The sequence below is a fragment of the Patagioenas fasciata genome, chromosome 6 (assembly GCF_037038585.1).
Source record: "Patagioenas fasciata isolate bPatFas1 chromosome 6, bPatFas1.hap1, whole genome shotgun sequence".
NCBI classification, from domain to species: Eukaryota; Metazoa; Chordata; class Aves; order Columbiformes; family Columbidae; genus Patagioenas; species Patagioenas fasciata.
Genome location: NC_092525.1, coordinates 26,267,775 through 26,280,123, shown reverse-complemented (window position 1 = coordinate 26,280,123; position 12,349 = coordinate 26,267,775). Strand labels below are relative to the sequence as shown.

General features: G+C 37.1%; 1 protein-coding gene across 20 annotated transcripts in view; it reads right to left on the bottom strand.

Annotated features, from left to right (window-relative positions):
- PTPRC (protein tyrosine phosphatase receptor type C) overlaps nucleotides 1-12,349 on the bottom strand; it is an 84,074-nt gene that overhangs the window by 60,250 nt on the left and 11,475 nt on the right. For 18 of the 20 annotated variants that reach the window (XM_071810306.1, XM_071810304.1, XM_071810302.1 and 15 more), the window contains 3 exons: nucleotides 11,260-11,403; nucleotides 1,669-2,010; nucleotides 1,466-1,583 (listed from right to left, as the gene is read on the bottom strand). In XM_071810306.1, the coding sequence (XP_071666407.1) occupies nucleotides 1,466-1,532 (67 nt within the window). In that variant the 5' untranslated portion in view covers nucleotides 1,533-1,583; nucleotides 1,669-2,010; nucleotides 11,260-11,403. Of the gene's footprint in view, nucleotides 1-1,465; nucleotides 1,584-1,668; nucleotides 2,011-10,038; nucleotides 10,488-11,259; nucleotides 11,404-12,349 lie in introns of those variants that run through there. The other 2 variants (XM_071810301.1, XM_065842566.2) reach the window with 2 other exon arrangements.

Genomic DNA, 12,349 nt, shown 5'->3' with positions numbered 1-12,349 from the left:
ATGTGTGGACAGAGAAGAAAAAAAAAAAACACACCACTATTACTTGAAATAAAATATCCCTCTTTCTGTCTTCCAGCCCTCTCTGTTAGCTAACACATCGACTGACTGTGGAGGTGGCTGAGAGCACAGACAGTAACCTGCCCTTTCTGGAGAAAAGGGAGCAGTGGGAAGTCTTAGAAAGACTTGTAAAAAGGAAAGTAGGACAGCAGATTAAAAAATAAAATAAAATAAAAGACAGGAAAAGCAAGAGATTTTGTTCTTGTCCTCTACAGTACACCATTCACTTGTTTTCTTATAATATCCAACAGCTACCAACCAGATTTATTCAGTGCTGCCTCTCTTCAGAGACTTTGAAAGGCAAGTGAACTAATGTTCAGGCTTCAAATGCTGCTCTTAGCTGGTTATCAACTAAAGGCAGATCATTTTCTTGCTCACATCAGTAAAAACTTGGAGCTACTATAGTGATATGATGAAAGAACCATACATAAATCCAATGTATGTGAAAAGAGGTTTAAGCCCTGCATATCATTTCCTGCCATTTCAAAATATATGTTTTGAGCTACTTTTCAAGGTGAACATTACTTTAGAGAAAAGCCTTTGCGTCTGCTGTCAACTATCCCAAAATACATTAATTAACTAAACTAATGGAAGGTGCATATATACATAAAATGCTACATGTGTTTTTCAAGAAAATATTTTCTTAAATATAGATCCATTTTTTCTTTTTATATAAAGCATTACCTGAAAATTAATTGCTTCTCTTGCTACTTACATTATCTGTCAAATCTAGCATGTTTTGTGAGACCAGTCTCTTGGACTCTCACAAAAATTTTAAAAAGTCAAGTGACAAATTCACCTGCTGTGTTGTAATTAGATTGAAAACTAAAAATTTTTAAGGCTCTTTAAGAAGCAGTTTTTATAAAATACATAAATAATTCATATTTTTTAAAAAATCAGATAAAGCAAATAATTTCACAACTGTATCTATTAACTTACAATGTTTAGATCTTTTTACTAACTCCACTGCAGTAAAAATCAAAATTTGAGGAACTGTAATCAGATTCTGAGATCAGGGAGCGGCTAAAATAGATGAGAAGATTTTTTTTCTTGGACAATTTAAAGACAGAAAACAAAGTACTGAATTGTGAGATAAAAGCAAAGAAAGATTGCATTGAGCAGGTTCACGTAAGAGTTCTAAATATATTCTTTTTCAAATACAACTACAATTTTTTTTTTCAAATGGTTCTTAAAACTCTCGCGTATGACTATGCAGAGGACATTTGAGCCTTGTACAGTTTGTGTCAATTTTCCTGATCTAGGTTCTGACACCATTGCATATAGTTGTATTCTAGTTTCCTGGACAAAAATGTTATTTCTCCACTTTGAAAAGCTTTTCATTTGTTTAACTTCTACAGAGGACATTATTGGATCAAAATGAGAGAAAGAAATATCAATTGCTACCTACCTTTGACAAAAGCATCCTGTCTCAGAAATGCAACGCCAAACACTAAGACTTTAAGCCACAAAAACATGGTTATTTCTGGAAATCAGGCGTATCCTTATGAAACAGCATGTGTCTCTCTCTGGAAAGTAAAATAAGTGTTATCTGTCTGCAAAAGAATTTCTCAGCAAAACTCGAACCAAAAAGGAGAATAACTAGGCACGTACATTGCACTGCCTGCTTATCTGTAAAGGAGTTGCTTCCTCTGTTACCCCAACTAACCACTTGCAAACTCGCTATGCAGTTCAGTGATGTCAGAGACAACTACTTCTTCAAAAAAAAGTCTTTCAGTTTCCAGGAAGTGAAGAGGGTTTTTCTTAAGTTGCTGCAGCAATGCTCAGCTTCCTTAATTCAAATGAAATAGATTATTTTCAGCCGTTTCTTTCTACTGAGGATCTAAATGAGACTTACGTTTTCAAAGGGCTGGATTTAACAGTCATTCTCCTCTTACTCACTTTTCTGTTGCATACATTGAGTTCTTTCTAAGTTATGGATGCTTCTTGAAATTTCTGTTGAGAGGAAGAGAAACCGTAATCATCAGTCAACAAAACCCTTATAATGGCAACGAGGCCTTCATAAAAAGATGCACCCTCAAGTAAAGCGACTGCTGATTAAATGAAAACCCTTTAAACATGGGATGTATTTCTGTATCTTTCTGCAAGGATGCAATTCTAGGTATGACAGTAATACACAATAAATGGACAGATGCAGTCTAATTTCGTTTTCTGTAATGTTCGGTTCCTTATTAGATAGCTCAATGCAATTCTTCACTGTAATAGTGCCAGAGGTTTGTGGTCCCTTTCCTAGAATTGATGCAAGGTACACCAGAGACATGCACTGAGAGTACTCAACAACCTGATAACAAATGCCTGTTACATAGTAGATTACAAAAGGAATAAATATTGGAATTACTTCTTTTATTGGAGGTTTTAAAGCTTTTAAAAGAATCCTGTCACAAGACAGGTAAAAAAGGGAAGAGAATATATTTATGTATATGGTTCATAAGTCCTTCAGAGACTTCCTAAGCATCATACAAGGAAAAGTTGTGCAAATTCACATAATTCACAAATGACATGAGGGAATCAAACTCCTCATAACATTAAACCCAGCTTCTACATGTCCAACTTTGAGTCAAGTCTCATAACACAGGTCAAAGTCCTAGCTTCCATTAAGCTGTGTGTCTCTATACAAACTGGCTATAATAATTATATTGTAAATGTGTTCAGAACAATACTGTCATAGCAATAAACATTCTGACACCCCAATGTCTCCAACTTTGATATACAATAACTTCATCATCCTGGAGTTGTCACAAACTGGATTTGGACTACAGCCACACATTGTCTAAAGCACTGACACCTTAGTCCCTGTTATCCTGGGCAAAGCCAGGTTAACAGAAGGGGGAAGTGTGCCATCTGATGAACACACTGCACACCCTGTGGAGAATTTCACATAAAGGTTCTCAACAAGAACCAGGCTCCATTTCCACCTGACTTTCCCCAACAGTTTCATACAACCTCCACTTGACTTTTCAAGCTGTGTCCCCAAGACAAATTCCTGCACAGTGGACATCTTCAGGCTATGCAGCGTTTACAGAGCCTCTGTAGCACTTAAGTATTGCAACACATCATAGATATTACTTACTGACAACATGACACACTCTAGCTATCATACTATTCAGGTATAATATTATTACTCTCATCTAACAGTTGAGAAACTATAAACCATCAAATGTTAAAATTACTGACTGAATTTACAAATGAAACTCATACAGGATTCAGAGACTCAAACCACATATCTTAAGTCTCAGTGAAGGGCTAAGAAGAAAAATCTCTCCAACAGCAGATCCTTCAATCAGCAAATTATTTCAGTGGCCATTTTCTGGCCATGAACCACTGTCCTGTAATGGAGAGCTAAAAAACACCTTTGTAGAAATTACATAGTGTCTTTGATTTCAGATTAGTCTCAGATGTTTTAATATTCCATCTGTTAGCAGTGCATTTGAAATTCAAATCTCAGTAGTCTGTCTATTTGACATTTGTCGATATGGACAACTGAGGAAGAAATAAAGGATATTGTGGTACTAAAACACTGGCTTTTCAAAGACTCTAATTAAGGGCCAATATTTTTACTGAGAGATGCCATGTGCATTTTAGTCACTGAGCTCTCAAAACAGCTGCAGACCTGGCCTAAGAAGGAGGAGGGAAGTGTGTGATAAGAAGCAAACTCTCTCAAGATTTCTCCCCTCAAAATAAGCGCTTGAAAGCAGGTAATTATGAACTACAAACACAAAGCTGGAAGACACACAAAAGAAAGTTCAGATTTAAGCAAAAAACACAGAATCAGCCAGAGGGAATCAGTATATTCTGCCAGCATTTTCATTAGTCAGAAAACCCTAAATGTCATGGGAAATAAAGCTGTGTATATCAGAGACCTTCAGAACTGACAGAGCAATCTCAGCTCTACTGGCGAACAAAGGAGGGCAGTTGAGTTCCTCTCAGCCACAGACAAGGTCAAGGAATGGTTGTGGTACACTTGCTGAGTGAAAAACATGGTCTATAAAAGCAGTTTCTCCAGAAAAAGATAATAAGATGGTTTGAAGGGGAAATTCCTACAGCATAGGGCTGGCTGATGGCCACAATATAAGCTCTTCTGTTTCACTCTTCTGTCAAGGAGAGATTGCTCAGTTTTGCTAGCTAAGATCACTGCTTTGTGAGTAAGCCAAGGAACAGACTACAACGTATGGAAACTTTAGTTCTAGTGTGGTTCAGACAAGTGCCAAAAGTGATGTTATAAATATGCTATAGTGGGATTTTACACTCGTCATCTGATATTGAGCTCTATATCACATAGGTTCAGTCTGCAGCTTTCTATAAACATATATATAAATATCATGGCTACACTTAGGCATTTACACCCCGTGTATTATTTCCCATTCATGGCTCAGTCAGAATGAATCACAAACATGTTTAAGGCTATTAGAATGTATGAAGTCTTTTCCCAAATGTAAACTGCAGTCTTCTTTCCAAGGATAAATTCCAAATCCACTTTTTGGAGAGTGGGAGAGGATTAATTTACTCTACTTGCAGATTAAACAGTGGGCTACCAAAATAAATACTTTCTCAAGTAAGAGCCTTAATTTTTAATCAGTCAAGTGATGACATCCAGTATGTAACTATAGCGCTATACTTCCCCTGCACTGGAAAGAATCAGAGTCAGTACCATCAGTTAGTACTATTAAGGAGTTCTAAAATGACATTAAAAACATGCAGATGCTTAAGATAACCATCTCTTTGGAAGTCTCTCTCTTATGTAAGTTATCAAAATAGCCAAAGTACCCAAAACAAGCAAACAAAAAAATGACAAGAAGAAAATTTTTCCTTGTCAAATTCACCTAGCTTGCAACAGAGCTGATGTGTTAGATTACCATAAATATATCTCCATATTCTGGGCAGTTAAACATCAGTTCAAAGTGCAATTATATCACAACTGCAATAAAATTCTAAAAATAGGAAGTGCCAATAACAATCACTTTTCCTTTCAATTTACATTCAAAGCCTTTAGAACAGATCACAAATGCATACTCCCTGTGTCATGCAAAAAAAAAAAAAAATTAACTAATAGAGACCTTGACATATAGGGAAGAGAAAGAGAATTCAAACTAGAAAGAGTAAAGCAGTATGTCCTTGCTCCAGATGAGTTACAAATATTGATATGAAGCAATTCACATAATTTTACATGAAAATACATTGAAATCATAGCCATAAAATCATTTGATTCATCTGTACTATCTAAAATGTTTTATTACTTACATGTTTGTTATATGACATTAAAGATGGCATTTGGAAATACTTCTGTGCTGAAGCTACCATATATTTGCAGATAAATTAACCACCCCAGATCCAGTGTAAACCTTTTTCAATTATTTATTTATTTATTTATTTATTTACTGGAAAGGCAAACAACAAATAAAACAAACTCACAAGAAATAACAAACACAAAACAAATTGCACTTCAGAACTAGCTAATGGTTTACAGAAACATATGTAGGCTATATTTAGCTTCAACATCTAAAATTCACAAATGGGTTTGATTGATAATCATCAAAAACTGTTTGACTCTAATGTGAGAGTGAAATTAAGTTTCAAAGAAACATACTATTAGATTCTGTATATTCAGATACTCTATCCTTGCAATAGATTTCTGAAAGAGATTATATAAAGAGGGAGAAAAATCAAATCATTCTTTGGAAAGATCCAATGAAAATTCCCACTGTTTCTGATTTGTACTGATTTACACATTACCCAGGTGTCCCACATGAGAATAATAATTGTTGAATAAGCAGATGATGATAGAGATATCAAGCCTGATTCCCAATTTTTCTCTCTCCCACCTCTGCAGCACTTGGCTAGGTCTAATAAATGCTCACAGCATCTGATGGAAGCCCTTGAACCAAGAGTCCCCCTCTGGCAGGGAAGTATTTCCCTTCTAACCACATATCCACTGTTTGTGGCAGTGTGACCTGAGTTGGATGGAAAGAAGGGTCTCACCACAGATGGAGCTTTCAGTACCAGCCCTTATCTCTTTGCCTAAATGGGAGAAAGGGGAAGGCAATTGTTTCTGCTCCCAGGGCTGAGTCTTAGCCCTGGGCCTAGTTGATTGTTCCCCTGGTTAAGCCAAGAAGAAGATCTGGTGCTTGCTGCTAATGAGACCGCAGCATCAGAGCAAGAAGTTGTGATCCTCAAAACACTACACATGCCCATTCTCCTGCACAATCTCTCATAACACATCAGGCAAATATGTTGCAGTTACTCAGTAACTGATCCAAGGCAGTGCAGAACCTCTGCCCAGATCCCAAACAACCTTAGAGCTTGCCAAGAGAGACCAAGATCTCTAACAGCCTCCAGAGCTGCTGTCAACTTCCTTTCTACCAGGTGTTTCTGTAGCTCTGTTTTGTAAATTGTGCTGCAAAAGGCATCAGATTACAGATCACACTGGGCATGGTGTGATCCTCAAACACAGCTACACAAAGCATTTCACATTTCTGGCTACTGAAAGCATCATTACTTAGCAGTGGTCCTACTTGGCCAGATCTTGTCACACAGAAGATAAAATACATCTGAACACGCTTGATTCTGTGGTTAAGCAGATTTTCCTTTCCAAGTATTTCACTGACTTTCAGACAAAACCAAATGGACAGCCTGGGCTGTACCTGCTTGTGCAGGAAATCACAGGGAATGAAGTCACCCATGAAGACAATGATACTCAGGTGGGAAACCTGCAAAATGAGGCCACAGCATTTTCAAATACCTCTAAGAAAGTGGAAGGACAAATAACAACTGATGAGTAAAAAAGTACCCCTGTAGGCCAAATAAACACGACAACTTTCCCACAGCTCCATGCTCTACAATAGCTTTACTAGGAAGCAGTTCAGGGCGTGCGGCATCTCGCTCTTTTCAGAGCAAGGTTTTTTGCCTTATTTCCTCCCTCCATGCAACAGCAACGTTGGAGAGAAAGCAGGAGTAGCAGTAACCACGGTAGGAGCAGCGTTTTCATTCAAGTCAAATAAACTTGTGTCTCAGGTTGGACTGCTGCAGGTTGCCCCCAAAAGCCTGAGCTGTGCTGTATCTGCCATCAGGCATAAAATAGCCATGGTCACCCCACACACTAACACCAATAGTGCCTGTGCCACCCAAAAGCGTCATTCCTGGTGCCGACTCCAGGTTCAGAGCCACAGAAACTGTGACTGAAAGATGCCAATGGAACTACACACTTTTGTTCTCTCTCCATATGATTTTATGCTGCTTGGTTTCACCTTATGTTCATTTCCCTAAAAGTTTAGTCAAACAATGATGGGGCAAATCAGCTTCCTCCCCTAACACAACTTCCAAGTCCAGATTCTCAAAGTCAATGTGGTGTCACTCTGGCATTCATTGCAAAGAATTTTAAGTGGGTTGCATTTTTAATTTTGGTTTTGTTTGTTTTGTTTTCTTTTTTAATTAAGAAAAAATGTGTTCTCCACATAATCCTGATGCTGTTTTCTGTTAAGATGTTTAAAAACTGATGTATAAATTACTTTTCTCAAGAAATGTATTATTGAAAACCCAACTTTGTTTTCTTTTTGTTCAGAAGCCTTGAAAGAATAAAGTACAGAGCATGTAATAAAAATGAAATTCTCTACACACTCCATACATCACTTGGATTTAAAAATATGCACACTTTCTCTGTTCTGCATAATTTTCTTTGCATGGAAGTCAGCTCTTATGGCTCAGCTCAGTTACACTGATATTTGCCATGGCTGCACATCAGAATTAAGTAGTTCCACAGAATCTAAAGGCACACACCTTAGCAAACACTAATGGACATGGGATAAATTCATCCCAAGGGTAGCTCTGTTTAAATCAAGGGAGCTACCTCCATAAAGCAGTTCATCCTGTAAAATTAATTTGACAACCTTACTGTGAAAACATTGTTCATGCTAAAGAATATATGTTATAATACTCTGATATTTGTGTTGACTATTTGCTAAGGAATCTATTTTGCACATACTTTTTCAGGCTTCTTTGCAATTGCCAAGAACTATTTCTTGAAGAAAGAAAACATTTTTACTTATTATGTCATATTGGATCAAATTATTTTAAGGACAAGAGTAAACAATACAGCTCCTTGTGCAGGCATGCTGCTGTGGTGCTGTCAACCCTCAAGCAATGATGACTTGACATCTTCATTTGTTGCCTGCATGATCTTGCTGTACCTGCTCAGGACAGAGATCACATTTTGGTATCCCTGAGGCACTACTCACAATCCGGCCCAAAATGAGCAATAAATCTACAATAATCTCTCAGAAGTGTCAGGCACTTCTTGCTTACACATAAAACCATTCCAGGATAACACTAGGCACAGTTTGTGAAATGGGTGTTTTTGAATACCTCTGTTTAGCATGCCCCCTTTGGATTTGTTGCTCTCAGAGAGGGGTAGCATGCTCATAAGCACTGAGGCAGATTTGTGCTGAACATCTGCTCCTTCTCCTGGTTTTGAGTGAGTGCTGGATGCTGACAACAGCTCAGGATTTAGCATATACAGCATTCAAACATTGCATAACGAATGAGTTCATTATGAAACATCAACATTTTTACCCAGTGTCTTTTCTTCATATCCTTCCATCATCATTCCGTCATCCAGTTTGAAAGGGAAAACGAAAAGGAGAGACATTTATGTGAATATTTGCTATCCATGGATCACTCCTTGTGGAACTCTTATTTGGAAGAGCCCTTCAACAATGGCAGGTTTTTTCTTTTCTTAGTCCAAGTCTCTTTTTTTTTCTTTTTTTTCCAGTTTCATTTCTCCTAGTACTAACCTCTAGACTCTTACAGACACTCACATGACTTTGTCTCAGCAAATGAACAACCACAGCTTTAAAAAGTTATAAGCTGAATGCCTGGCAGGGAGCTGTGCTCTGGGCAACTCCACTGAAACTCAGGAGTACCACAGCTGGAGGTACTAAACAAGCTCCCTCTGTGCAGGATCCCCCCTGTTACCTTCAGCAAAACTGATTGCTTGCTGACTGCTTCCTATTAACTAGCAGACACAGATTAGCTAATCTTCCCAAATTATACACAAAATTATACATGACTATATGATACTCTGCAGTAAGTGCTGTCTTTCTTACACCATACAGAAAGTCATTGTCATGACATATTTGTGGAAGGCCTGACAGAACATAAGTCAAATCAACAACACCACTAGCCAACACAAGAGAGTCCCCAAAGAGAAAGAATAAAATGCCTACAGAAACAATATTTTCCAAAGTGTTTCCATTCTGTTTTCAAAATAGCACTCACATATTTCATTGCAGTTTTCTGGATATTCTCTTATCTCTTGGACATTGTTTCCTGTGTGCTCTGTAGCCTGCTTAAAGACCTGGCTGTTTGTTCTGAAGCTAGTGTTTGACATAATCAAACAGGGTGGAGATTTTTAATTTTTTAGGGATTTTTTAAGCACAAATTTAGCTGACGCAAGCCAGAATCAGCGTCAAGGCAGGCTACTGAACCTGTGTTTTGAGCTATCTTTCTACAACATAATACTTCTGAGCTAACTGCTGGTTAGTCTGTGTCATAAACAAGTAGACCAGCTTGCTTTCCGTGAGTTCTCTGTCCATTTTTCTGTTTTTCCCAAGTAGATATATTCCATGATGTTAACTTGTGCATGATTTGCTTCTAACACTGTGTTCTGCTTCCACCCGGACTGCTTCCCACCTAGGATGCCAGATTCAATGTCGTACACTACTAGCTGTGGTCTGCAAGTCCTCCCGGTGTTTCGCTATCTGTCAAATGACAGCGCTTATGTCCAAGAGTATTTATGTTCATTTTTCCAAGAAGATACAGGTTAACTTTATACCAAATGTTTTCCTAGCATCCAAACTATGATTATATTTTGGATGGAAATGTACTCCCACAGCTGATTACAGTCATTATGGTACAGAAACACAAAAATGCCTCTGAGCAAGGTATTTATGAGCATAAACCACAAATATTTACCTAGAAGGCTGGTCTGCTTACAGTGATGCTGTCGGTCATCTTGTGATAGCCCATCTCTTACCGTTCTCCACATTTTGACATGATTTTTCTCTCTGGGGCTGTCCAAATGGGTTAGATACATGCCCTCAAAGATAAGCATGTGGCAGGCATTATTTCTTCCTCAGTGGCTTGTCAAGAAACTACTGCCATAAAGCTAAAAGAGTCCAGAAGATTTCTATAATCTTAACCCATAATATCCATCTTTGAATTCAAAACAGTCAGGAAACCAGACTGATCCCATAGACTTACCCTGCACATCGGGGTCTACGTCACACCTCCCTCCCTCAGTTCCTCTGCCTGTAAGCTCTTCAATTTATATGTTTCACATACACACTGTAAGTCATCTTAAAATGTAGCAACATCATAATGCTGATATTCAGAAAAAGTCTGTCTAAAGACACACTGGTTGTCTTTGTTTACTCTCATACTATAATTAATAAAACAAAAAAAACCAAAAAACACAACACACAACACCCAAAAAAGTAATTAGCACAAGCAGAATTCAAAACTTCTTTAAATTTATCAAAACTGGAAGAAAATATTGACAAATAGTTCACTCCAAGCAGATACAAACTTTTGTGAGACGTTTCTGTAGCATAAAAAGATTTCTGTAATCCCACAAAGCTACATCCTGGGACACAGACCTTTTAAATACATTTTGAAAGTATTGTACCTGAAACAGTTTCTATTCAGGTTTGTGAAATTCCATGTACCTTGCTTATTTGCCCCTTTAGTAGTCTTCCATGACTGACATAAAATGAGCCCATGTGAAAAACAAACAAAAAAATACAACCTAAAAAAAAAAAAAAAAAAAAAAAATCACAATGCAGGTAAGAAATGAGGGAAGGGTGGAGGGCACAAGTAAAAAATATGTGAGATGCATTGCAACAGCACGGAAAGAAGGTTACGTGCTGCATGTTTTATGTAATTCTTCGTCAAAATATTTCAAATTGATTAGCTGTCTGCAAGAATAGTTACATTAAATCCAAACTTACCAAACTATCAGCCTTCCTATTTTCTCTACTACTTCCATACTAACCTTATCCTTTCTTCTAATCGAGAATGTTCTTTGAACAGGGACACAGAAACATTTACTGCAGATTAAAAATCACAATGGAAGAGAAAAAAATGAACTCACTACTAGATTACTCATGAAAAATGAGATCTGCAGTTAGGACCTACCAAATTTAAGATGGTGTGGCTGATCCTTTTAGATCACATATTCATTTGGCCTTCTCCAAATTTCTACAGTATTCACAAAGTTCAGTGACAATCATCCTCCTTTGGCAGACTGGTTCATCTGAATGACGACTGCAGAACATAAATCTGAGCAAAAGCAAGAGACTCAATTAAGGATTTCAATTTCATTAAAAGTATTAAAATTAGTAATGATATAAAGTCACAGAGAAGCATTAGAAAATGCATAAATCACTTCTTGTTTAAGGGTATAACTAAGGTCAGCTAACAGAGATGCAGAAATATTGGAAATATATATGTTTAAAGTAACAGTCAGATAAACAGTAGGCTCTTGTGCAAGACAAATTGTGGCAGAGAGCCACGTAAATACTTAATTGATTTAAAGACAGGTAAGAGAAAAGACAACACTGGGAAATCAAACATTCTGAAACAAAAATATTTGTTTCATTATTTTTTTTTATCGCTTATTTCTATTTCACTGTAGGATATTTTATAATAAACACTCAAAGACGTTTAGCACAAATCGCCTCTTTTAACTGTGTCAGAAAAGCTCAAGAAACATATTGCTTATAAACATGGCTTATAAACACATACAATACATTTACTGCATACAACACAATAAAATAGCCAAAAAAGGAGGGAGGGAAGGGAAGGAAAGCTTGTAATCTATCATGGTGAAACAGTCCATGCTGTGATATTCCCAAAGTACCTGGAATTCTCAGAGTATATAAGCAGCTGAATGACAACAGCAGTAAATCAGTATCAGATTTATCTTAAAAAAAAAAAAAAAGGCAGCTTTTCAAGTGTCTTACAAAGAAATATCCCAATTTTACAATAGCAAATTTTATAATTTGTGCTCATGTGTACACTGCCAAAAATCTGTTCTCTGCTATTGGTTCTTCAGGTTTTTTTTTAAAAAAAGTGATTAAGTGTTAGTAATATAAATTCTGGCATAGCAAGAATAGATCATTTTTCCCTATCAAGTGCAGGCTGGCATACTAACTGAGGTCATGTGCTCTTTCCCGCACAAGATCAGCATAAAATATTTGCACATCCTCTTTCTGCCTTATAGCAA